We start from the raw sequence: 24,243 nt of genomic DNA on the forward strand, positions 1-24,243 counted from the left end.
TTGATTATGATTATGCCCGACTAATATACGGATTCCATCTGGCCACGGACCCTGGCCTGGTGCATACTTTGCAGCTCGCTCTTTGAGCTGCTCCCAGTCGGACAAAATGAAACTGATGCATGCAGCAGAGGCCACATTCCTCATCCTCAGCCTGCTCATGCCCTCCTGCCCCCCTCCACTTTTCCCATGTGTCCTCCGCTGCTGCAATCCTTGCTTGGCAATATTGAAAATTGCGTATGCGTATGAGTTATTTTTCGGTGCAGGCTGCCCGACTCACAGAAAGAGAGCTGGTTCACAGAAATATTTGATACATTTTTAATATGAGAAATGCCTTTCAAGCTGCGAATTGCTCCGGGGTGCCTGGTCTTCAGTCTGCCCACAGATTCTTTTGAGGGAGCCGCAAAAAAGGATGAAAAAAAAGAACGGTTTAACCAATACATTCATGCGATGGTGCTTAAAGTGGCAGCCAGGATCTTTAAGTCGGTCCTTGGCAAACAGCAATTAAAAGCAATAAATTAGAAAGCCATTCAAATGCAAATCTCCGAAGTCGAAAAAGTTTGGCAAGCGCTGCTCTTTTCGGTTCCATTTCTCGAAGGTCCAGAGAGAGAGAGCGGTGAAATCACGTAAATCAAAGTGACAGGACTTCGTGTCCTGTGTCGTGTCCTTGGGTACCTCATTTGCAAGGCGCCCGGCCAACGGCTGCACTTGCAGCCCAGTCGAAGGACTCCAAGGACACCAACACCTGGGAGGAGAGGAGATTAAGGAGCTGCCGAGCATACGTCGCCCGGCCTGTCAGCGGCTCACTTCGTGGCATTGATTTATTACCCGCCGGTTCCAAATGGGCGACTCCCACTGTTTACCCAACACGGCACGCGCCATTTAATTCGGTGGGCGGAAATGGGGGGGTGAAAGTAGGGGGTGTGTTTGGAGAACATGCGTGGAAATTAGTTTTCAACAATTGACATTTAATTTCTGATAAACACGCGCGCATTCGCTTCATTAAGTCAACACGTCAATGTGTTGCATGTGGCATTCGTTATTAGATGGCGACACCTTCGCATAACAACCACCCATCCCATATCCTAAGTCCCATATATAAGCCCGATCACGATCCGGCGTAGCTGTGTATGTTTTATGTTGGCCCAATTGTCTGGGGGCAAGTGCAAACAAATGGAATCACAAAAATCACGTACTTACGTGGCAGCATCAAAGAGCACCAGGGGCAGAGAGAGAGATGGGTAGTTGCCATAGAAAGAGACGGAGCGCTATACAGTCATATGCATGAGGAGTGTTTCGATTTTTCCCACAGAATTCGCCTGCTTTGCATACTAATGCATATAGCCATCAACGACCAAAGGAGAAACGGAAGGAGCCTAATCCTGCCGGCAATATAGATGGTTTCTTACTACCCTACCGAAAGTCGGCTATATGCGATCGGGTCTGCAACTTAGGGGTAAAGACTATTTCACAACATCTAAAAATGTATAAGTACCAACCCTCAATGGAATCGTTACGATTTTAATAATGTGCGACATACTATACCCTAGCCACTTTAAATATTATCTTGCTTTGCCTTATTACAAGGCACCTATTAAGATTTCTTTTATTCGCTTATCATAAGAATGATAAATTACAGGGCACCCCACCTTCAGTATGTCAAACAACAGACCTGGTTTCGTGTTGTTTTCCCTTGGCTCAGACAATTTCCGTTGAACAGCTAATTAAAATTACGCAAAATATCATCCGCTTTGTTGGAAATGGGCGTGGAGGCTTCTTAAGAGGAAATGTGCAACAGGAAATGTGCTCCCGTAAGAGGGAAATGCTGTTCCCACAGGCAAGAAGCCTTAAAAAGGCAACTCCTTGCAGGGGGTGCTGAATGTGCTGCTAATTATTGCATAAAGTGCAGGCATTTCAACATCATTTTCATCTTAGAGGCGGGACAAATATTGCGCATACGCAGAATGAACCGCGTTTAATTAGCGCTACCATTCAGCCGACTACAATAACCGGTCACGAGACCAGTAAAGTTCAGAGAAGAGCCACGTATTTAAAGCAAGACCAGGGAAGTTTTCCACAGAACCTGGAAGAGCCACTAAAAGTATGCAAGGCAAACTCCCGAAGCACTTCAGTGGGGGCAACCTCAAGTTATGCACACCGAAAAACAGATTTCTAAGAATTGGGGCTGGGAAACATTTAAGTCTTCTTAAGACCGAAATCGTTCTCGAACTCGGGACAAAATATTATACTCATTGCCAAAAATACATCAAGGCTAATAATGGAAGGCCCTAATCCTACTCTAAAGCGAATTGTGTGAATGAAATATAAGAGTACTATCTATTTCACGAAAGAGCTTAACCATAAGAACCAACATTTTGATTATTAGAAAAATTAAGCGCTAGATAATCCTGTTCTTAGCCGAAACGGTCGAGATTCCAGTGTATTTAAATATATACATGTCGATGGACTCACCTCTGTACCCACTTGAAGGATGGCAGGGGATTACCATCAGCCAGGCACTCGAAGGCGGCAGGACTGAAAAGCGGGGCGGTGGTGAGACGATCCGGGCCAGCTGAAATAATTTTGGGAGGATCTGGTGGGGCAAGAGGGGGTACAAAAACAGAGCTGGGTGAAAACTTTGTCCAAGGTAAATACTGAGATACGTACATTTCACATCCAACTGCACCGACAGTTGCTCGGAGGTGCCCACCGAGTTCTGCGCCTGGCAGGTGTACAATCCGGCATCGCGGCGTCCGACGGGACGCAATTGCAGAGTTTCCTGTGGGAGAAAGGACAAGAAGGAGCAGGAGTTGGAGTTGGATCACCAGGCAATTTAATACAATTACAACATTTCTGCTACACTCCAGATAAATACCCAGCGAGGGAGTCTGAAGCTGGAGCAGGAGCAATTTGGGAACAACATAAACAAGTTGGGTAGCAGCAGCTAAGCTCACCTGCAAGCTGGCTATCTCGGAGCGACCGGCCCGCCGCCAGACGATGCTGGCCGGCGGATTGGCATCGGCCACGCAGCGCAGGACCAGCGCATCCTTGTCCTCCTCCAAGTCGATTTCCGGCGAGCCAATTAGACGGATGCTCGGCGCGTCTGCGAGAAAACAGAAACAGAAACGGAGACGTTCAACTTGGTTAGGCAAAACAAAAACAGCAATTGAAACTACAGAAACAGCAATAGAATGGCAGCCGAGCAAGCAGAGTCAACAAGCTGCTCCTGCTCCTGGCCACGTCCTTTGGGACAAGTCAACTCTTGAATTGCTCAGCAAAACAGGAAATTACAGCAAATTGTTGTTAATTTAATTGTTACAGCTCTCTGTCTCCGATTCGGATTGGGATTGTGATTCCGCTGTTGCTCCGTCTGGGTTTAGTTTGCCCAGGACTTAAAGCCAATTGAAGTGAAGGCACTTTAGTGGCCTCCAGTTCAGGATGCAGGTGTATGGGGCATTACAGCTTGCCTATCGTTATTGGAACACTCACATTTCACGTCCAGGCGGGCCTCCACCGCCACCGATTTGGCCGTGTAGGACTCGTGGAAGGCGGCGCACCGCAGGATATCTCCGTGGCGCTCCCGCATCGCAGACACCTGCACCACCGAGGTGGCCGACCAGGTGCGTGGATTATCCGGCTCGGTGGCATTCATTTGCGGGTGGATGGGCGAGATCTCCTGGTCGCCTGCGGGGGAGAGCAACAAATGGGAATTAATTAACATTAACAACTACCTCTGGATAACAACTGAAAAAAGGGGTTGTGCTTCAGCCCGCACCGGAAAAATAAGGTAGGAGTTGAGCTCAAGTTTAAACATGGAAAGAAGAATTTGATGGAAGAAATTACCAAGTTTTAATCTCTCATAAAATATGATAAAATTTGTAGAAAAACTATATTTTACATTAAAAGGTATTAAATCAATGGTTAAGGCTAGTGCGGACTTCAATGCAAATGCCTGCGAAAGCTTATTCTCATTCTTATAGACATTTTACTTTTCTATGATTAGTAATTAAAGTACTAGTAATTAAAAAATGATATTTCAAAATACATATGAGAGGTACTTAAAGAATAAAGTACATGCTAACGATTTAGCTTGGCTGTCGCATGATAATTTCTTCTCTGTAAAGCACGCATTCCCCACTTAAAAGTACACACATTTTGTTGTTCGTGGTCCGAAGGAATGCACTTACCCAAAAACCATTTGAGGGTGGCCGGCGGATTGCCGTAGTGCGAGACGCACTTGACCGTCGCCAGGGCGCCGGCGTCTGCGGTGATGTTGTGTCCTGGCGGCACGTGTACCGCCTCGTACTCGAGCCTCGGCCGCTGCGGCGCCACTGCAAACAGAAGGGGAGTGCCCTTGGCAATTAGGTCTCGAGGACTCACGGTGAATTAGGGGACACAGTCTGCATGGGCAGTCCCCTCAATCGATTCGAGGCACTTACCACGTACGACAAGTCGCACCGGCTGGCTGGTGAGGGCATCCTGGGTGGTGAAGTCACTGGCCGTCACCTGGCACTCCCACAGTCCGTCGTCGAAGTCCAGCGTGGCGGAGCGGATCCACAGGGAGCAGTCGCCGCCAAGCTGCACCGCTGGCGGGTGGAGGTCCAGATGCAGGACGTTCCCATTGTCGCTGCTCGGGATACGTGAGGCCCATTCGTATTTCTTTGTATATATGCCAACGGGCTGGGGAACAAGGAAATGGATTGAGTTAGTTCCACTCGGAGAAAAAGGTATCACCAAAATGGGTTATAGTTTGGGCATTTTGAGTATCAGAATTGTATCTGTATGTTATCAAAACTTATCATTTGATTTCGATCTTAGTTAATTTGGTCGTATCCAATAGATTACTTGTTAATGTGTAAAGGATCTTCTTTAAATACGGTGTTTTAATAATTGTTGAACTTCTTCCTTCTTTTCTTCTTCTTCTACCTGTTTTGAGTGAAGTTTGCTGCGCTTGATCTTGATCTATCGATAACACTCAATCCGATACTTAAGAAGTTTATAACATGTTCTCACTAGGTCACATTTCCTTAAAGGATGTTTACACCAAATGCTAAGCTTAATCGTCGGTATATGGGCGAAATTTCTATTGAAGTACCTACGAATTTCTTTATCAAATCGTATTACTATTTTCTTCTGTGTCCATTGAAGCACGGAGCCAGGATATGGATAGGAATGAAAACGATGATGGCGTTGAAATGAACTGGGCGTCGTCTACGACATGTTTAGCATGTTTAACTTTTCGATGCAGTCGGGCGACTAATTTGGTCTCCGATTTGGACAAACATACAGAGACAAATCGACGAGCTAATGGACAGTAGGAGGAGCATAGTAGGGGGTCTTCTCCGAAACTCCCACCAAATTCCTCCACTGCCAATCCACTTTTCCAGCGACCCACCACCACTACGTGTCATTTAACTCCATTTTCAGTCGTCGTTTCAGTCGCTTCTGTCCGTAAATTGGCATTAGTTTGTTTGCTAATTGGAAATTAAATTACAATTAGTGATCTCTGAGCGTGGCATCGTTCGCATTTAAGTATTTATGGGAACCGGCCCCCTAAAAACCCCTGGAACAGAGCTGCCTAATTGCATTTCGGCTTTGAGTGTTGTCTGCGTTGTCCGTGGCATAATGGGTTAAATTAATTGCTACATTGAGTTTGTGCCATGGCCCAAACAATTGCTTAAAGCGAGCATTCAAATTTATTGAAAGAAACCGAAAGGATATGCAAGTGGATAATCTAATCTATGCTGTCCTGCCATTTAAAATTCGTTGTTTAAATTTGCGGAAATGGCCACAAATGCATTTTGTTTGTCCCAGGCCGATAAAATAAAGTGTGACATGCATTTGACCACCTTGAGATGACGACCGGCCAACCAGCATAAAATACAGTATCTCTGTTTTATTAAACAGCTTGCGGCTGGCATGTCTGATTTCTGAGATACCACCATTCCCACTTGACTCCACTGACCTTAGGCCACAGGGAATAATCAATGCCCACCATGGGTTAAGCTAAGTTTGCGGGCTTTGCGGTAACAAAAGATACGAGCTCAATGGGCGACCGAACTGCCAAACTGCCAGAAAAACAATTTTTAGCTAGGAGATAAAAAATCAAACCGAACAAATATTTGGCTCTGGCCCATTGAGGCTGCCAATGCTGCCAAAACATTCTCAAATCGATATTCGTATCGGCATAATTCTCCGCATATTCCAACTTCGAAATGGAAACTGCAAGCAACAAAATCGAGGCGAAACTCCGGAGATTGTCTGGTATAAAAAAAAAATGTGCGGTGCGATGGCCAAAAATTACATTTATTCAAATGGCTGGAGCTTGGTTGTTGATATCGTACTCGAAAATATTCTCCATTTGTGCTTTGGAATTATCAGGAAATGCACTGCACAGAAAACACACACAGATGAGGCATGGATAGAATTGAAAATTTCTCGACAGACATCCTTTGGCTAAATTAGAATGCAGCTCGGGAATGGACACAATCCATGACCCCTACCCCTGTTTTCTTGTATTTTTTGTTGGTTTTTTTGGGACAAACGATTCGAAATGTCGCTTCTTATGATAACTACACGTAGAATATATGGACAGAACTATATGGCCAAATGGAGGAAATTGGGAAACGTTAAGCACACATAGGAAAAAAGGAGGAAAGTGGAATAAGTATGCAAAAATAAGAAGAATTTTAAATGAAGCCCGAAACAGCAACATCAGCATGTTTGTGTGTGTGCGACGCTCGATGCATGCAAATGTTGTTTGCCCTCGTCCTTCGTCCTGCGTCCTTTTCGCTTCCTTCAACTTGTTCGAGTGGAGAGACACAAAGCATGTAAACATTTAAGTATGTGATGCAGAGCGAGAGTCTGCGATGCGCAGCATATGAAAAAGGACATTTGAAATGCTTTCTGATTTTTGTCATACAATGGCGAAGGACCCCCCTTCTAAAACCCCCCTACTGAGGTCCCTGTGTGCATTTGCATAAGCAACTACCACAACAAGTGGGGATGGGAGTGGGAAGTGGGGTCTAGAGACACTGCAGGGAGTGGCAAATAAAAGTTATGCTTCAAACGCACACAATTGCCCTGAATAACAAACGGCCACCACATATTCCCTCTCGCCAGAGCCCGGAGCTGATCCATAATGAGGCCACTTTGGATTGGTATGCAAACGAAGTCGCTCAAGGTCCGGGATCCCGCAATCCCATGCCGCCCACAATGGCCATAACAAATGGCCAGAACACAACTTTGAGTTAAGGCCACCAGACATAAATATTATATTGAACAGTAAAAACATGATTATGGTAAAGAACAATAATACATTTACACAAAAACTTCACATCTTGAGAAATGAATGGTTAATGCTCCCATTTTATTTTCTATTCAAATGCAAAACGAAGTGGTTCAGTCGATCCACAGAAGGTCAAAAAGAAGGAATATTTTGGAATAATTGTTACAATAGCAAATCCATAAAAATATAATGTAGCGGACGAAAAAAAGTTTGTTGTTAGGGCCTGTTTTTAAATTTTTAGTCCGTTTCTTAAGATAAAAGAACAATTTTTATTAAAGTACATGTCAAAAAAATGTAGGCTTTTAATAAAAAAGTGAGGAAATATTTTTTGAAAATTTTTGTATAAGGCATTAGTTGCTAACACGTAAAGGCCTTGAATAAACTGGGATTACAAAACAAAATTCCGCTATATAAAGTGGCCAACGTGACAAGATAAACCTAATTAATTAAAGCGAAAAATGTTTTTTTTGCACATAGGATCAACTGGGGGAGAGGGCCAAACAATATTTTCATGTTTGCGCTGTGATGAAATCCAATTGGGGCTTTCTGCCCCCCTCCTCAGTCCTCTGCTGTCACGCACTTTCGATTAAAAGTTGCGCCGGCCAGTGTTCTAATCAACGGCGAACAAAGAAAGACTGTCTGGGGTGCTGTTCCCAGGTCCTGTGACCCCTGACCCCACGAACACTGTACCGCTTCCACGGGCAACTTTCATTATTGACTCGTCCTGGTCAGGGTGTAAATTACATTCGCCACATGTGGAGGCCAAAAGAACAACACTTAATTGAACCGCAGGACGCGCCACGCATATGATATGAGTTTTCTAGCCAGGACACGTCGGTGAGCGTGTTGGTGTTAGTGCGCCAGCAAAGTTCGGTTGTTTGTGTGTGTGTGTGTTTGGCCAAGTTATGGGTTTAATCAAAATGTTTATAAACTGGCTGGGCCATCGATAGATGGGCTCGGTGAGCTGATATAATTACCTTGTTATCCTTTTGCCAGGAGCACGTGCCGCGCTTGTCAATAACTTTGCATGTGAGCAGCGTGTCCTCGGCGGGATTCACCTCCGTATACTTGGGCTGCTCCGAGAATCGCTGGAAGCCCTCGATTCCTGCAGAGAAAGAAAAGAGAAAGGGGAGAAAATGGTGAGAAAATGGCGAAGGGCGAATGGGGAATGGAAAAAGTGGAATGCTGGGTCTGTCATTTGCATAAACTACTTCCGCCGAGGGTTTCGCTTCCGGCTCAGCCCGCTGCGCATGTAAGTATGCTACCCTTTCGGAACCCTTCTATAAAATCGCTGGCTGCATTTGTCACGCCCCCACACCCATACATCCCCCTTTAGCCCCCCCCCACACACACACCCACAACGCGGGCAATTATGAACGCTTCACGGAATGGCGGCCATTTGCTTATCTTCACAGGAACCCCCTCCCCCCCATCGTGTGTAAGTGTGTGTGCGCTTCTTTCATTATCATTTGGCCGCTTTCTCCCTTTTTTTTATTTTATTTTTTGTACGCGCAGCGGAGAATTTATGTTAATTGCTGGCATGTTGAATATTTTCTCCGCACTTGCACTCAATTACACCAATTACAGGTTGAAAATTACACGCGCTGCTTGCTCAAGATAATGGATGTGGGCCCTGTGGGCTGTGGATGTGGATGTGGCTGTGGGGGCGTGGCCCACAACTTTGGGTTGCCTAATGATAAGGGCGTAAGTACGTAAGGACCTGCTGAGGCCTTCCACTCACCCAACAGCACTGACAAATAATCAAGAGCAGAGGACTTATTAAGAAAACGGTTGTCTTGAAAGGGTCTTAAAGAAAGAAGCATTTGAGACAAATTCCCTTTACTCCTAGAACTAGTACATATATGTGTAATAACTGTTCCAAAACTAAGACTAAAATCAGGATTTAATGCATTGAAACGTTTTTAATCTCTTAGAAAACTCTACCAGCCAAAGGATTATCAAGAACATTGAAATCATGTTAGTATAAGAAGTATTTAAAAGCTTTGCTATAAAATTATTTCCATTTTTCCACATACATTTCTTATATTATTGATCTTTAGATGCTACAATGCGTTCTTCAGTATTCTATGTATTAAAATATATACAAACCCTAGGAAAAGGGTTAAATCAATATGCAACTTTTTAAGTTAAGTACACTAGAATACTTAGGAAACTGTTGATTCATTCAACTTCTAACATTTACATTTTATTGCTTTTCCAAAATTATGCTACCACAAATTTGTGCAAATAAATTGGGCCACAAACTAGCATACCAAAGCCCCGAATTTAATCTCCTTGAATTTTCTTTCTCTCTGTAAGAAAGCCAGTCAATTGGTCAGCAGGTCGACCCTTTGGCTTTGCCTCGATATCAAGAGGTCAAGGATTAATTGAAGCCTTTTGGCTTTTTAATTGCTGTTTGCGTAGCCAATCCGCACTTGTCATCGCTCATGGGCCACCGTTGCTTTTCGGCTTTTGTTTGGCTGTCAACTTGCGCTTTTCATGCGTGTTTGGGGAGTTTTTCCTGCTATGCGATTGTATATAAATGTGGGTATAAAAAATCAGGCGGGTCTTATTGCGTGTGTTGGCCACACGTGACTGCCGTTAGTCGTCGAGTTTCCGTCTTTTACGCCGCCTTTTTGACCCGCCAAATGCCACAAAAACTGGGCAAACAGGTATATGTATACATACCTATATATGGGTATAAAATGGGTGCATGGAAACATTCACTCACGCAATGATTTATTACGCGTGATTGGCGTGATTGCCACTTTGCTGCCTTATTTCAGGCAGCCCCCGTTGGTTCCGCTTTTATCGGGTTTCGTATAAAGGGGCTTTGAATTTCAATTATACAGCCAACTTTAGAGGTCTGATTTATACGAACGTTGCTTATGAGTCTTGTACTGCTTAATTTCTGCGTGACCAAACAGTGGCGGGCCCACTTAATTGAAACGCATTGGAATGCAAAGATTCGCCCCGCCGGAAAACCACTGGCAAACAAAAATAAAGCGATGCCGGAACAGCGAAAGTAAATAATACTGCGGAGCGAAACCGCCGGAGCCTATTTGCAGGGCAAATAAAAATATTAAAAATAAATAAGCAGTAGCAACGAAATTTGAGCCTTGAAGGAAAGTGCCGTCCCAGCTGCGTTTTCCTCCCAACCCCACCAAGGCAAATAGACAGAGATCCGGGTTCCGGAGCCAGCTGCGATTGCAGTTTTAGCTGCCCGGGTCCGGGTCCTTGGATCCTTGAATCCTTGGCTGTTGGGATGCTTGGATGCTTGGATGCCGGGCCTCAAGTGCGTGCCGCTGAGTGCTGCTTATGGGATTGTTTCAGCTCCTGCAGCACGGCTCGTGCCGTGAAGTGGCGTTGTTGTTTAGCCTGCCCCTGGTCCTCCCCCTCGTCCTCCTCGTCCTGACTGCCCCTCCCCTCTTTTTCTGTCCATGTTTCAAGGGCTTTACGTGCCTGTGCACAGCCAGCAAGGATAACAATTACTCTAGTGGCATGTCCACCATCTAGAACCCCGCTAACTGCTGATGCCTCCAACAGATACCCTACATGGTCGAGCGGAAAATGGTGTAATTGCTAAAAACATAATTATAATTAAGTTCAATTTGTTAAAAAGCCATTTGATTTAACAAAGTGGACACAAAAAAATTTAATAATAATTAAAAAAACGTTCTAAATCTTTAACGGCATTTCTAATATTTATAATGCCCCCGAATCACCAATTTACAGGGTATAATGAATTCAGTTCAATGCGATTTTCATTACGATTACTTGTTTTCAATTGTTTGGCGGTTAAATAAACGCCCGTTTAAATACATATTTATGTGTTTTTCTTCGTTTCCTCCCCGCTGTGTGCTTTTTGTGTTGTATGCCGGTCTGAACTTAAAGTTTTCCCCAGCGGCCAACGTCCAGCTTCCACTTTTCCGACTCTTGCCGCTCTCCAATATGTCAGACGCACATTTTGGGGGATCCGCCCTCGTCCTCCTCCTGGTCACCATCCCTATCCCCAACCCTGTGCCCCTCCTCATCCTGTTTCCCCCATCCCTCAAGCTGTCTAGTGCCAAGCTGCTTTTGCTGTGCTGCTGCAGTGCTGTTTACTTTTGATGATGCATTGCAGCGTAATAATTTCACGTAGACGTCCACGGCACGCAACAAACGACAAATGGCCAGGGGAACTACAATGCACTGAAGAAAAAATATTTATCCAATACTATTTTATTTTTATAAAAATATTTTTGTTAATTTTATAGAGACCAAGAACACATTTTCCCTGCTACTTGTAAATAGGTAATACATTTGTATACTAATTTTCGGAAAATCATTTTTGACTGATGGTTAATTTGTTCCCAGTGCAGGAAGCGGGTGAAAATCAAATGGGTCAACTGGTCGCGGCCCGGCTCTTAGCATCTGGTCAGTTATAAAATGCTGTTCGGGCTCTTCAGCTGCCGGCCCACAGCGACATTACTCATACGCAACGTGGCCCGGGGACTTTTCCCGCCAGCAGTTTAAGCATGAGCCAGCAGCAAGAAGGAACCGGCGGAAATTTAAGAAAAATTCCCACCGGCAGTCAAAGTGCTTGGAGCTACACTTATCCACCCATTCACCCACCCACCGAAGGTGCCACACAAAGTCCCCGTTCGCCTCACTCACTTCGGCTTTGTCGGCAATCAATGAAAGCAATTTGTGAATCCCTTGTGCAATTCGGCGACATACAAACGAGCTCAAGGACACCCACACCCCAACGCACATACACAAGCTCAAAACACCCGAGAGGATGTCCCGGGAAAAGGTATTGGCAGTGGCGATGAAAAATCTTGTATGCAAATCAAATATGCAAGATGATTTGTAAATTTTTCCAAATGTATTTTATATAAAAACCCAACCAACGAGAACGAGGACCCCCGCAGGAGCCGCAACAACAGGATTCGCCGGCTTAAACTTCTTAAACCTGTTCCGCATCATCGACCCGCTTTTTATCCCTCGGAGGTGCTAAGCAAACATGCAAGCTGTGAGGATTATAAAAAGTAGCAAAGAAAGGAGCCAGGATGAGGATGCGAAAAAGGATGGCCCCGACAAACAGCCACCCCAAAAAAAGGGAGGAAGGAAAGGCAACAAACAAATAAGCCCACCCACCTCCCCCACCGATATATCCCATTTCTTTGCCTCGCATGTGCTAAGCTTTTTGTATGTTGCCCCCTCAAAAACCCGACCGCCTACTTAGGCATAATGATATATTTAGCTTGCCAAGTGATTGTTATTTGATATTCAACAGATTTCTGCTCTTCGCCAGACTTTGTGTCTCCCTGGTAGAGGTTAAATCGATGCGTGCTTGTGTTATTTCATGAGTTGGCAAACATCCTCCAACGCTGCGTATGCGTAACGCCTGTCAAGTGCCCAAGCTGACCGGTCAGCTGCATATGGAAACTGATTTGTAAACTGACAAAACAGCCCCAGTCCCACTTCAGAGGATGGCATTTCGGATAGACAATGAATGACACGTTTTGTCGCTTACATTTTTCATATTTTCATAGCTCATTGACTGCCGAGCGAAATGGCTCGTAACGGTTCAACCTGCTTACCCTTGCCCCACTTTGTCCATACTTTTGCACACTTTCTCCCATTTCCACACTTTCCTTGTTGTTTGACACTCGAAGTTTATGCATTTATTTGTAGCAGGCCGTCGAGTCGTTGATTTATTGTATTGTACTCGCTGCCATTGTAATGTTTGTGTCTGAGTGCCCCACTCGAAGTGTGTGTGTGTGTTTGCGGGGATTCATATGGCAGTCAAGTGGGCCCTCGAGTTTATGTATGTAATTTTTATATAATTCCTAGGACATGAGGACCCAGGACCTCGAACCGCCTTCAACTGCAGTCGTCGTGGCCAAAGTTTCATTTGCTTTTATGGCCCACTTAGCACCATTAATGTCTATGGCCATCGATCACGAAACTAGGGATTGCGTTTAAAAACCCAAAAAGGCTCCCCAAAACGAACACATCCATAATCCGGCTCGCAAAATATGCAAAAAGGGGTATTTCCAACGTGGGATTTACCTGTCGCATGCAAGGCAATTAGAAGCGAAAAGCGAACTGAAAAGGCCGGGTAAATGACGAGGAGTAGGTGGTTCAGGATCGGGATTGGCCGATAAAGCCCAATCGAAATTGTGACAAATACGTGGTGGCAACAATTCATTTAGATAAATCAACGTGAGCCGGACAAATGGAGTCATTACTGACTGACCATTCGTGTCCATAAATAAGTCACTTAAAGAGAGGCCAAGCCCAAGATTTTGAATTGGCCTGGTCAGGACTGGAGTTGAAAATTGAGGGACTATTGGACAAACAATGACAACCAATTTCCGGGGCAACCCTCAACTCCATGGCTGCTTATTAATTTAACTGATTAAATTGCACGTTGCGTGTGGCTGGCACTTTCATTGATTGGCCACCAATCACAAAATTCGGTTAGGGTATTTCGATTGGCCAGGACCACTACCACTTTGTCCGAATTAATGCCGCCTGCCAAAGTTGTAATGTTGATAATCAGAGTCGTCATAATAATAATAATAATCGTAATCAAGGCAAAGGCAAGCGCAAATTGAATAATTTGATTAGGGGCTGCTTGCTGATTGAATGATTGATTTGGTTCTGTTGCAGCCGTTTGGCTTCGGATAGGTCATTTTCGGGAGCACCCTCTATAAGAACAGTTGGCTGGCTGCTATTATGCTAACTGGTTGCATAAAATGTGTCCCTTCCGGAAGGGATTTCCCCCAGCTACCCCCGTGCTCCCCCATTTTGCATTTTGCCAGGACTTGAGCACGTTGTTCCCATCTTTCAGCTACTCCACCTCCTTCTTCCAGCCCCTCCCCTGGGCGGTTCACTTTGTTGCTCGTCTTTTGCAGGCACTTAATGGGCCCTCCCAACCACCCCCTCCTCCCCTGGAAAACAATGCAGTGGGTACATGGCACATGGAATGACAGGCAGACACAGGCGAATTTCAGCACGGAAGCGGAAGTCATTGTTGTCGCACAAAGGCGAACGCGTCGCAATTATAATAATTTTGATTGCACGCCGCCAGCCCCGCCAGCTTGTTATGGTGGTTGATGGTGATGGTGGTGGTGGTGGTGCAGTGGTGCAGTGGTATCCTGCCTGAATTATACAGCCTTCTGGATGGATGGCATGGGTTGGTAGGACATCCCGGGGATGAGGGCCACACGTGCCTCACTTTTGTGTTCGCCCGTCGCTTTTATGGATCCTTTTCTCTTTTTTTTAATTACGAGTGCTAGACAACGTCTGATGGAAGTGGGCAAAAAAAAGGAAACCAGGAGAGTGCTGAATTGAGCCACTCTCTATAGCATCCCCATACCCATCCCCATCACCATCATCATCATCTGCTTCGGCTGCCTGACCATCTCCTGTTTGTTGGCAATACCCAACTAATTAGCTACACAAATAAGCAATTAACCGGCTGGGGGAGGAGGGGGGCAGTTGGTGGTCACTTAATTACACAAATTATTTGCCACAAAAACCTCAAACCCGAAGGCTCCGACTCAAGTGCACTCAAGGACATGCAGCCAACAAAGCAGTCTAGCTGTAATAAGGAGCTATGAATGTGTGAGTTCCTGTGTAAGAGGATAGGGGTGTGTGGACGTCGACGACTTGGTCCTTGGTCAGCAGTTTGACCATCAGAAAGAAAGGAAAACAATTTTCTTGAAAGCTTTGATTTGACTAAGTAAACTGCAAAGTCCCGGGGAGCCACAGAGAGTGCGAGCAAAGGGAGCAAAGGATGCTGCAGAAAGGAGACAACTATCATTTGCTTTTAATTTGACTCGAGGGCGTAATTAAAGAAAAATGCAAAGCCAAGCCAAAGTCCTTTGATTGTCGGCCCGGGGCCTTCTATTGCCGCCTTGCCAGCTTCTTCTGGGCTGGAAATGCAAATCCTTACAGGACCCACCACTCTGCCCACCAGGGAAACAAACACGGAACACGTAGCCGAGATGGATTTGGCAGCAGGGAGTGAGGCCAAAAGAGAGAGCCGTAATACGTTAATTGTTTTAAGAAAACAGGCTGAGACTGCATGTCTTGAAGGACATAAATCCCGTTTAACCTGACGCTGCAAAGCCAGACACATTGGCACGAAAAAGGGCAACCGGAAGAAGGACGAAGGACCAAGGACGAGGGCGGGGATGAGGACTTGCTGGCACAGTCATCCAGCTAACACATAAATTCAGCTCCTTTATTCCAGTTGCATAACATGTCCTGCGACACCGACAAAAAACACAGTGAAACCACCCGAAGACAGACCGACAGACGTGTTATATATAACGGCAACTTTTGCTGCTGACTTGGCGAGAGAGATGAGTCCATAATACAGTGATCGACTGGGGGTTACTCAGGAAAAATATTAAATCAAATAGAAGCTGTCTTGATTTTTAACACACACCTTTTTGAGGATTTTTATAACAACTTAATACCTTTAATAATCCCATAATTATTAAATATTATCTGGTCTGAGGTCAATGTAATATTTTTTAGTAGTAGAAAACGGGGAATGAAAGAACATATTATAATGGGTTTTTGTTTTGTTTAAGTGTCTAAATATAATTAAAATAAAGTCACAAATAATGCTAGCATTCGGTGCCTGATTAAAAGCGTTATATCCTCTTCAAGTCTGTTTATGTCATCCCCTAAATTACAAATCTCAGAACCAACTAATTCACAAACTGGCATACCCTCCTCCGTGTTACAAGTAATGTGCATGTGTTAAAAAAAGTGTCAAAAAACTAACAAGTTTAAATAGTGGAAGAGGGACTGCTGCGGGGAAAAGGGAGCTTGCAGCGGCAGACGAAGTTATGCAAAGTCAGCAGAGGACATTGACATGCGAGCAGGTCCTGTGTGTGTTCCTGTGTGAGTGTGATTCAATTTGCAGTTGTGGCACTGCAGCCAGGAGCAGAATCACCCACACCAAGGACCCGACAGCCAAATTGCCATATTTCATCTGCGACTTTTATGACTTTTTCTTTTATTTCTCAACACTTTTTAGCAGGTTCCAATTGAAGTTTTCAAAAAGGATACCCCGTGGAACTTTCGCAGAGTCGCAGGTTGATGCCTAGACGAGATTGGCTTCAATATCGCCGACGCACTGGGTGAAGTATTCCCTGGCCAAGCGACACTCCTGGCTGTCCACATAGAATTGACTAGGGCACTTTTGCATGGCATGGATGCGGAGACATATGGTAATCTGCAGGGAGAAGGGGTTGCAGGGTTCCTCGATGAACTCAACATCCGGCAGATGGAGGGTGAATCGTCCACCGTGGGAGGATCGGAACACCTCGCATTTCCGATATGCATCTAAGAGGAAGGCAATCGACTTCTCCTGCGGCTGGGGTGCAATGCTCTTCAGGTTAATGCGGATATTGGCCAGATCCAGGCGATAGGGTGGATCGATTTCAATGTAGCCGGAGGTGATATAGTTGCACTCCTCAATGCACTACTGGTTATGATCAAATGAAGATACCTGGTACTTGAATAACTTATTAGCTCACCATATTTATCGTATAGAGCTCGGCAAAGTTGAACTTTCGATGGGTTGGCAAGTTGAGGCTCTTTCTGCACTCGGCATTGCCTTTGTCCAAGCTGGGACGTGTTAGCAGACAGCATCTGATCGATAGATCCTGGCAGGATATGTATAAAGTAGTTGGCTATATCTCTAAACTTTTTTTCTCACATACTGCAGCTCTTTTTCTATACAATTTGCAATCTATTTCGCAGTTCATCATGGAAAAGTACCTGAACAGCAGCTATGTTATAAAGAAAGCTCTTTAAGAAACTCCCTATGTCCCCATTTTTATCCAACTCACAAAAACAGCAAATACCAGCGATCTAGGTGACATTTCAAGCTAAACTGATGCATAAAACTGATTCCCCTTCCAAATGAGAGGCAATCAAAATACGCTTAATAGACCAGAATGAAATTAATTATTGATATTAATCACTTTTTTTTCGACGCCACCATCTGATACCTGTGGTGGTAAAACGCTCACACCTCCGCCGAGTTATGAAACATCGATGTGTGTCCCTCTGACAAAAGTGCAATCCAATACGGCCACGCCGCAGGACGTCTTGATTAATTGGCTTGGCACGCCATCAGATTACGTATACGTCACGTTGCCCGCCTCAAGGTCGAACGGCTTGGCCCGCCGTCAGTTAATAAATTGTTTGGCGTTGTTAACTAAATTTTGATTACCCCAGCGAAGGGCAAGGGTCGAAGAAAAGAAGGCGGAGCAGCAGCAACACTCTTTTCTTGATTTATTGATATGCTAATTGAGTATTTGCACGTCGCTCGCCTTGGTCCTTTTTTAATGGCCCAAGGAGTGCGTCGGCGTGTGGGTTTTTCGGTGGCCATTGGAAGTTATGAGCCATGGCACGCCATTTGCATGGCGGCGTGTTGTTCAAATTAATTGTAAATGGTTGTAATTTGCTGTTGCTGGCGGTCCGTTCGCTTTTCGCTTTTACAGTTTAATTGCAGCTTAAGGGGGCGGGCCAGCGAAAGGAGGCGGGGCCGCGAACTTGGACCTTCGAGTGAGCGGCGGGCAGGCTTAATTAATTTATGGCCATGGCCATGGGCCCTGTCGCCCCCTCTACTACCCTCTCTACCCCTTTAAATACACGTCATTTGAAGTTTGAGCGTGTTTAACGTGACGTATGAGTGATTTATGTTGATGGAGTGCACATTAAGCGATGTTGAGGCAGTTAAACTGCCAAAGGGTCATCAATTGAGTTGATGTGCAAGGACTTAAGTTGAGGCCTTGGCCCTGCCAACCCCCCTACTCCGCATTCTGCATTGTTGCGTGTCCTTGTCGCTTGCACCCCCCTTTTCGCCCAGTGTCTGTGGGTATGGAAAGCAGCTTAGTTCGCTTTGTGAGTCGCCGATGGCTGTATAAATAACATGTTTATGTATAATGAAGATTTTTGTGAATAAATGACTGGGCAAATATTTAAGCCCTATGCCGACAGGCAAACGAACGTGAATCAGTTGTGTTTTCCCGCTTGGGGACTTTTTCCAGCCTTATTACTTAAGCACAAGTGGGGAATATTAGGTTTTCTGTTTCTGATTTTTGTTGCCCGGCAAGGTCCTGTTTCTTAATGAAATTATTATGCTTATGTGGTTTACTCTTTCTGTTCGGTACATTAAATATGTGGGTTAATTTGTATGCATACTAAAAGAAATAAATAACATTTTAACTTAAGAAAGTAGCAACAAATGTTATATAACTATTATCATCTTATTTTATAAGAAAATGTTTATTATTTAAAAATGTTTTTGAGTCTTTCTTTGGTATTTAGTCAAATTGTATATCTCATTTTATTAAAAAGAGTATTAACTATTTCTAGTGGCCTTCCTGACATTTTTCCCACCCCAAGTGCTGGTTAGTTTTGCACGCAATTTAATTATATCTACAGGATCTTCCCCCCGCCACCAAGCGAACCATGGTTGTGTGTCGAAATTAGTAGGAAATTGTTAATGCGATAACAGATTTTGCCAGAGTGTGCGCCATGTAAAGCTTATTTTGGCCCGGTTGCCTGGCATCCGTGCAAAAAAGGGCCCACCGGAGTGTGGGTATTTATTTATTGTGCCAAAACAGATTTAAGGTAAGTCCGACTTTAAGCGAAGGAACTTCGTTGGATAGAGAATAGAGAGGGAGGGGTTTCTGAATTCAGGACTCAGGATTCGGGGGCGGGTGCGAAACGCCAGGACATGGCACATAAATCGTTGGCAGCTCACGAGAAAGTAGAGCTCCTAGAGCTGAACACACGTTGGCAAGTGAGAAATTCCATTGAAAATGCATTTGTGGCGAACGTCGTGGTTGGCCAGGCCAAAAAGGGGGAAAGTGGTGGGATTTGGTTGGCAGCTAAATTAAAGACGCAACTCACGTGGTTGCTAGCCAAAAGGAGGGGAGGGGCGGGAAGCTGTCGTCTTCGCCCCCCCGCACATAAATCAGTTTTAAATGCGTATAAATAAATTGGCCAGCAGGTGGATGGCTGGTGGTTGGGTGGTGCACTCCCAGCCAAACTAGTGCGGCCAAGAGAGGTCATGGTCTCGTGGTCTCTGGGTCGCCACAAGCACAACTCCCGGCTTAATCCAAACACTTCGTTTTGACAATTTATGCGCGCAGATTGCCAAGAGAGTGTAGAACAAGGGGCAGACGGGCGGATGTGTCGCCATGTTTGTCTTGTATCTTGGCTGCTTAGCAGAGACTTGGTTATTTATTGAAGCTTTGGGTGCACTGTTAAAAACTAAGTTCACTTCGGGGGTTTCGATTTGCAAGTATGAGAAAACGTGTTTAGTCGGTTCTCATAATGATAAAGGCCATGTGACAATGTTAACCAAGATATTCAACTAAACATATATGATTTAAATTAATAAAAGTTATAATAAAATAAAAACCCAACAAGGTAGCCATAACTTTTTAAAATTAAATCCAGTGTCATATGACCATAAAATACTACAATTTCTGTAAAAATCTGATTAAAAGGCAAACAAAATGATTTTAATTCTATCTATTCTTCTACTAACTAAATAAGAAAGATTCCTTAAGTTTAATTCCTCAGTTCAATTCCTCATGGAATTAATTAAGATCTTTACATGTTAAGTCCAAAAAGTTATTTATAATGATGCAACGTTGCCTGAATACTATTTTTACTAGTGTAGACTCTTCCTTTGAGCTCCTCATCCACTTGGCTGCGTTTAATCAAAGAAATTTTCGTTGCAAAATTTAACTAATGTACTTTGTAAGCATTTTTTTTTTTGGCAGCACAATATTTGCTCTTTTGCTCCCAAACATCCAAAGAGCCTTATTGAAATTTCATAGTCTAATTTTGGGCGCAAATTAAATTTTAATTACGCGCCCTTTCCGCTTCCTCTGCCCCAACCCCTACCACGTCCTTTTTCCGCTCGTGGATGGCTTTTTGCAGCTCGATTGGCTTAATTGGAAACGCTCCCTGCACAGGATACGTGTGTGTGTGTGGGTGTGTGTGTGGGGGTGCGAGTGTGTGTGGGCAGGCACTTTGATGCCTTTGACAACATTTGTGTGCTGGGTAACTGTATCGGTACGCGGAACGGGTCATTAATTTTTAACCCTTGCCCCCTGGCCATATTTCCACTCGTGGCAAACAAGATTAAACCATTGCCATTTCCTCCTGGCACGCAGACATTTGGGCGCCCCACCGATATAACAAATATATGCAGCGGAAAAGTTGTACTTTCGTACGCAATCGTAACCAGAAACCAACAGCCAAAAAATAACAAAATTACCCGCTTTTCCCTGTTTGTATACGAAATGATAAGTAAGCCACAGACAGATAGTTTTTGCTGATGTTTTCGGTTGCATGGGGTTTTTGCTTAGGTGGTCCCACTTCAGGAATTCGAAATTAAAGCAATTTCATTTGGCTGCCGGAAAAACGTTAGATATTGGCTTGTATTTTGTTTTTTCAGCAGGGCAGGTTAATTGCCAGCTCTACTTCTGTGTGTCTCATTCGCCTGCATTGCTTTTAATCAACTTTTTTATTGAATTAAACAAATTTGTTTCTAATTTGGGACACGGCAGCTAGAGAGCAAACATCGCTGGGCCCTCAGCTCTCGAGCATTTCGGCCATGTGGAACATATTTGCCAGGTCCAACATTTGGCTATTTGCATAGCAGGGAATTGGGTAGCAAACTGCAGACAAGGGAACCTCATCAGCAAATTAAATCTTTGCTCCGGTGCCTTACCCACCAAACTACCTATATATATATATCTATATAGGTTACACCCAATTTGAAGAGATTCCCGGTGACAGTTGCACATTTTTGGCGAGTGCGCCACTCATAATTACAGCCAAATGGAGACACCCAGCAGCCATGTCAGTTGCACTTCATTAAATTCGATAAAAAATACGGGAAATTATATGACAGGGACGGAAGTAAATATGCAAACTTTTTCAGCGCTCGACTAATGAATTTCAATAAAAGTTTTCCACTCTTCTGCTGGCGCCATTGTTGAGCGATCTATCACGCATTTCCCGGACCCAACGATTTCCCACGGCCCCCCCCCCTTTGGCCACCATGTTGACATTGACAAGTTGGCAGGCGAAGCGAAATGCAATCAATATCCAATATTTACATGTATTCCATTCCAAAACCATTTGGTTCCAGGCGATGGGGATGGGGCATGACAAAATTGAAATGCAGCTGCAACATAAAATAGATGTCAGTTTTGCTGCAACTGACAACAAAACAAATTGAAAAGAAAATGGTGGCAGAAGGATCGGGCCAGATAAGCCCACACACACACACAGATACACGGACACACAGACAGACACACCTTCATTTTCCGCCTCCCCCCGCATAATTGTAATCAGTGTTTGCCATCATTTGCGCCATTTTACCCATTTTTCCCATCGCAACGCAGCCCGAAAGTATGCAAACCGCCATGCAGCTCAATTGTAGGCTGACCCCTGACCCCTTAACCCTTACCCCTTAACCCTTACCACGTACATGTGTTGACCACCGAAAAATTAAAGGGCAGCAAGGGGTTGGGAATAACGCAGCGAGTGCTAAAAAAAAAACCAGAGCCACTACAAGGAAGCAGCTTCAACATAAAATTTTACGAGTCGTTTACACAAATAGCAACACTGTTGCCAATAAACGCCGCCCCCTCCTCCTCCTCCTTCTCAACCCTTGACCCCAGATTGTACCTTTCCCTACCCCCTTCCCATCCCCATCCACCCACAAAGTCCAAGAGCGCTCGTTTTTGCAATTTTTATATTGTTCCAAAATGTTTTCGTTTCAACGCTTTTATATTTATTTGGTGCACAGGAAAAAATTGCTTGTAGCTGCCCCCCTTACTGCACGCCACTGCATTGGGATTGTAAAAGGGTGTGGGAGGGGGATGGGGTGCAGGGGTGCAGAGTGTGTGTGCGTGTTGTGTTTGCTAAAATAATGGATTTTTATGCGCATTTGTTTGCACGATGTCGGCGACGGAAGTGGCGGCCCAGGATGAAATTGGTAGGGGGTGCTGGAAGGAGAAAGGGGGGTCGGCCTCGGATGGCTTTGTTCTCGGTGCCGCGCATTCGCAAAAATGATTGGTAAAATCAGTAAAGTGAAAAAGGACGAAGCGGCAAGGCGACAAATTGAAAGCGAAGATTCAATACTCTTTTAAGGGTACCAGGATGTTGGTTTCCTTTAAAAAATTACAATCTTATCTAAATAATCAAGGGCAGTCCATATTAACATAAATAGTAAATAATTAACTAGATACAAAAATCAAGTGTCTAAAAGTATGCAACAATATATTTTAAGCTCATAACTACAATGAATTTATTCACCTCATACTTTAATACACCTAGAATTACACTAATAGGCATTTAAAAAGCTTTGAAAACTAAAATTACCTATATTAATTGATAAATGCAATCTTTAACCGAATAAAAATAACTAGATACAAAAATCAAGTGTCTAAAAGTATGCAACAATATATTTTAAGCTCATAACTACAATGAATTTATTCACCTCATACTTTAAGACACCTAGAATTACACTTATAGGCATTTAAAAAGAATGTAAGCTTTGAAAACTAGAATTACCTATATTAATTTATAAATGCAATCTTTAACCGAATAAAAATGAAGCAAGAAAATATATCTTGTTTATATTTATTGCCACAGTTTTACCATTTTGAGCTCAACCAAACCTACTCCCAAAGTTGTCAAAACTGTTCGTCCATCAAGGGTATATAAATTGTACGTGTAAGCGTGGTAAAAATTCATACACATGAATCATGTGCCCGGGGGTCCTTGAACGTGCGTGTGAGCGCCTGCACGATGGTGTGGGTGTGGGTGTGGGTGTGCGAGTGTGCGGCGGCAAACAATTGAATGCTTATAGCATTGACTTTTGATTGGCATTATGGACGGAACTGCGGAGTGGTTGTGTAAAACCAAGGCACACAGACAACGAGTGTAACAAGGCAATTAAATATTACGCATACGCACCGCTTTCGTTGTTGCCACTTAATAAAAGCAGTTGTGTGGCGGAAAAGGGTCAGGCAAGTGGTTCAACCTCGAAATGTCACTTCAGGCGAATTGCAGACGGAGATGAAGGATGCTGGATGCAGGTGCAAGTGCACCGACTAAGCGGAGTCCAGGCAAATATTTGCCGGTGAAAAACAACAAGAGCAGCAAATGAAAATGGTAAACAAAAAGTGGGGAAACCGGGGGTATTACGAGTGCACCCGCTGCTAACACTCGGTTCCAAAATGCTGTCACGTAGAAACCAACTTGAGCTTCAGCAACGAATGGGAGATTCACGTGTGAGCTCAGTTGACTTAAGCCGGGATCTTTATTCCGATGGGTTGCGTGGGATATGGGTCAGATTTGTTAGCCCACTTTTTTTTTTATACTACCCAACTTATTGCAACAAATTCGGAAACGAAAATCTCCTTCAAGGAGCAACGACCGCAGATCATAAAATAATATTTTATGGCCGACTCGACGGCTGCTGTTCATAGACAGGGCCCAAAGTGATAACGCTACACACACACAGCTAACAATAAACTACAAATGGCTTCCATGCACATAAAAGGCATCCCTCGCACGTTAGTGTTAGTATGTGTTCACATGGATACACCCGTTCATGTCCTCACTTTTTGGCATTTTTAGCGTTACCTTTTCCCCGACTTTCCCCGACTTTCTCCGCTCCTCAGTCCCCAGTTGCCTTTGTCAACGATGTCGTTCTGTGCGGCTTTCACCTAGTTTAACTCTCTCTCTTTGGCCACCCGATTTACCCCCCCCCCCCCCAACTTTCTCCATTTGGCGCTCTGTTAATAGTTTGCCTTTGGAAGGAGTGAGTGGAACAAGTCCCCCTGTACCCCTTCCTTGATTTTTTCAAGTTTTTATGGGACATTTCGTTCGCGAGCTCA

The 24,243-nt window shown here is 44.3% G+C and overlaps 2 protein-coding genes across 5 annotated transcripts in view; both read right to left on the bottom strand.

The window, feature by feature from the left end:
* Positions 1 to 24,243, bottom strand: part of LOC119560845 (hemicentin-2) — an 80,950-nt gene that overhangs the window by 33,202 nt on the left and 23,505 nt on the right. For all 4 annotated transcript variants that reach the window (XM_037874500.1, XM_037874499.1, XM_037874502.1 and 1 more), the window contains exons 2-8: positions 8,263 to 8,390; positions 4,437 to 4,677; positions 4,185 to 4,328; positions 3,487 to 3,681; positions 2,952 to 3,100; positions 2,665 to 2,776; positions 2,470 to 2,590 (exon numbers count right to left, since the gene is read on the bottom strand). In XM_037874500.1, the coding sequence (XP_037730428.1) occupies positions 2,470 to 2,590; positions 2,665 to 2,776; positions 2,952 to 3,100; positions 3,487 to 3,681; positions 4,185 to 4,328; positions 4,437 to 4,677; positions 8,263 to 8,390 (1,090 nt within the window). The remainder of the gene's footprint in view (positions 1 to 2,469; positions 2,591 to 2,664; positions 2,777 to 2,951; positions 3,101 to 3,486; positions 3,682 to 4,184; positions 4,329 to 4,436; positions 4,678 to 8,262; positions 8,391 to 24,243) is intronic.
* Positions 16,398 to 17,181, bottom strand: LOC119560155. The gene is made up of 3 exons (XM_037873510.1): positions 17,149 to 17,181; positions 16,834 to 16,962; positions 16,398 to 16,778 (listed from the first exon to the last, which is right to left on the bottom strand). Exons 1-3 carry the CDS (start codon positions 17,179 to 17,181, stop codon positions 16,398 to 16,400), a joined length of 543 nt encoding a protein of 180 aa, XP_037729438.1.

Source organism: Drosophila subpulchrella, unplaced genomic scaffold (genome assembly GCF_014743375.2).
Source record: "Drosophila subpulchrella strain 33 F10 #4 breed RU33 unplaced genomic scaffold, RU_Dsub_v1.1 Primary Assembly Seq354, whole genome shotgun sequence".
In the NCBI taxonomy this organism is placed as follows: Eukaryota; Metazoa; Arthropoda; class Insecta; order Diptera; family Drosophilidae; genus Drosophila; species Drosophila subpulchrella.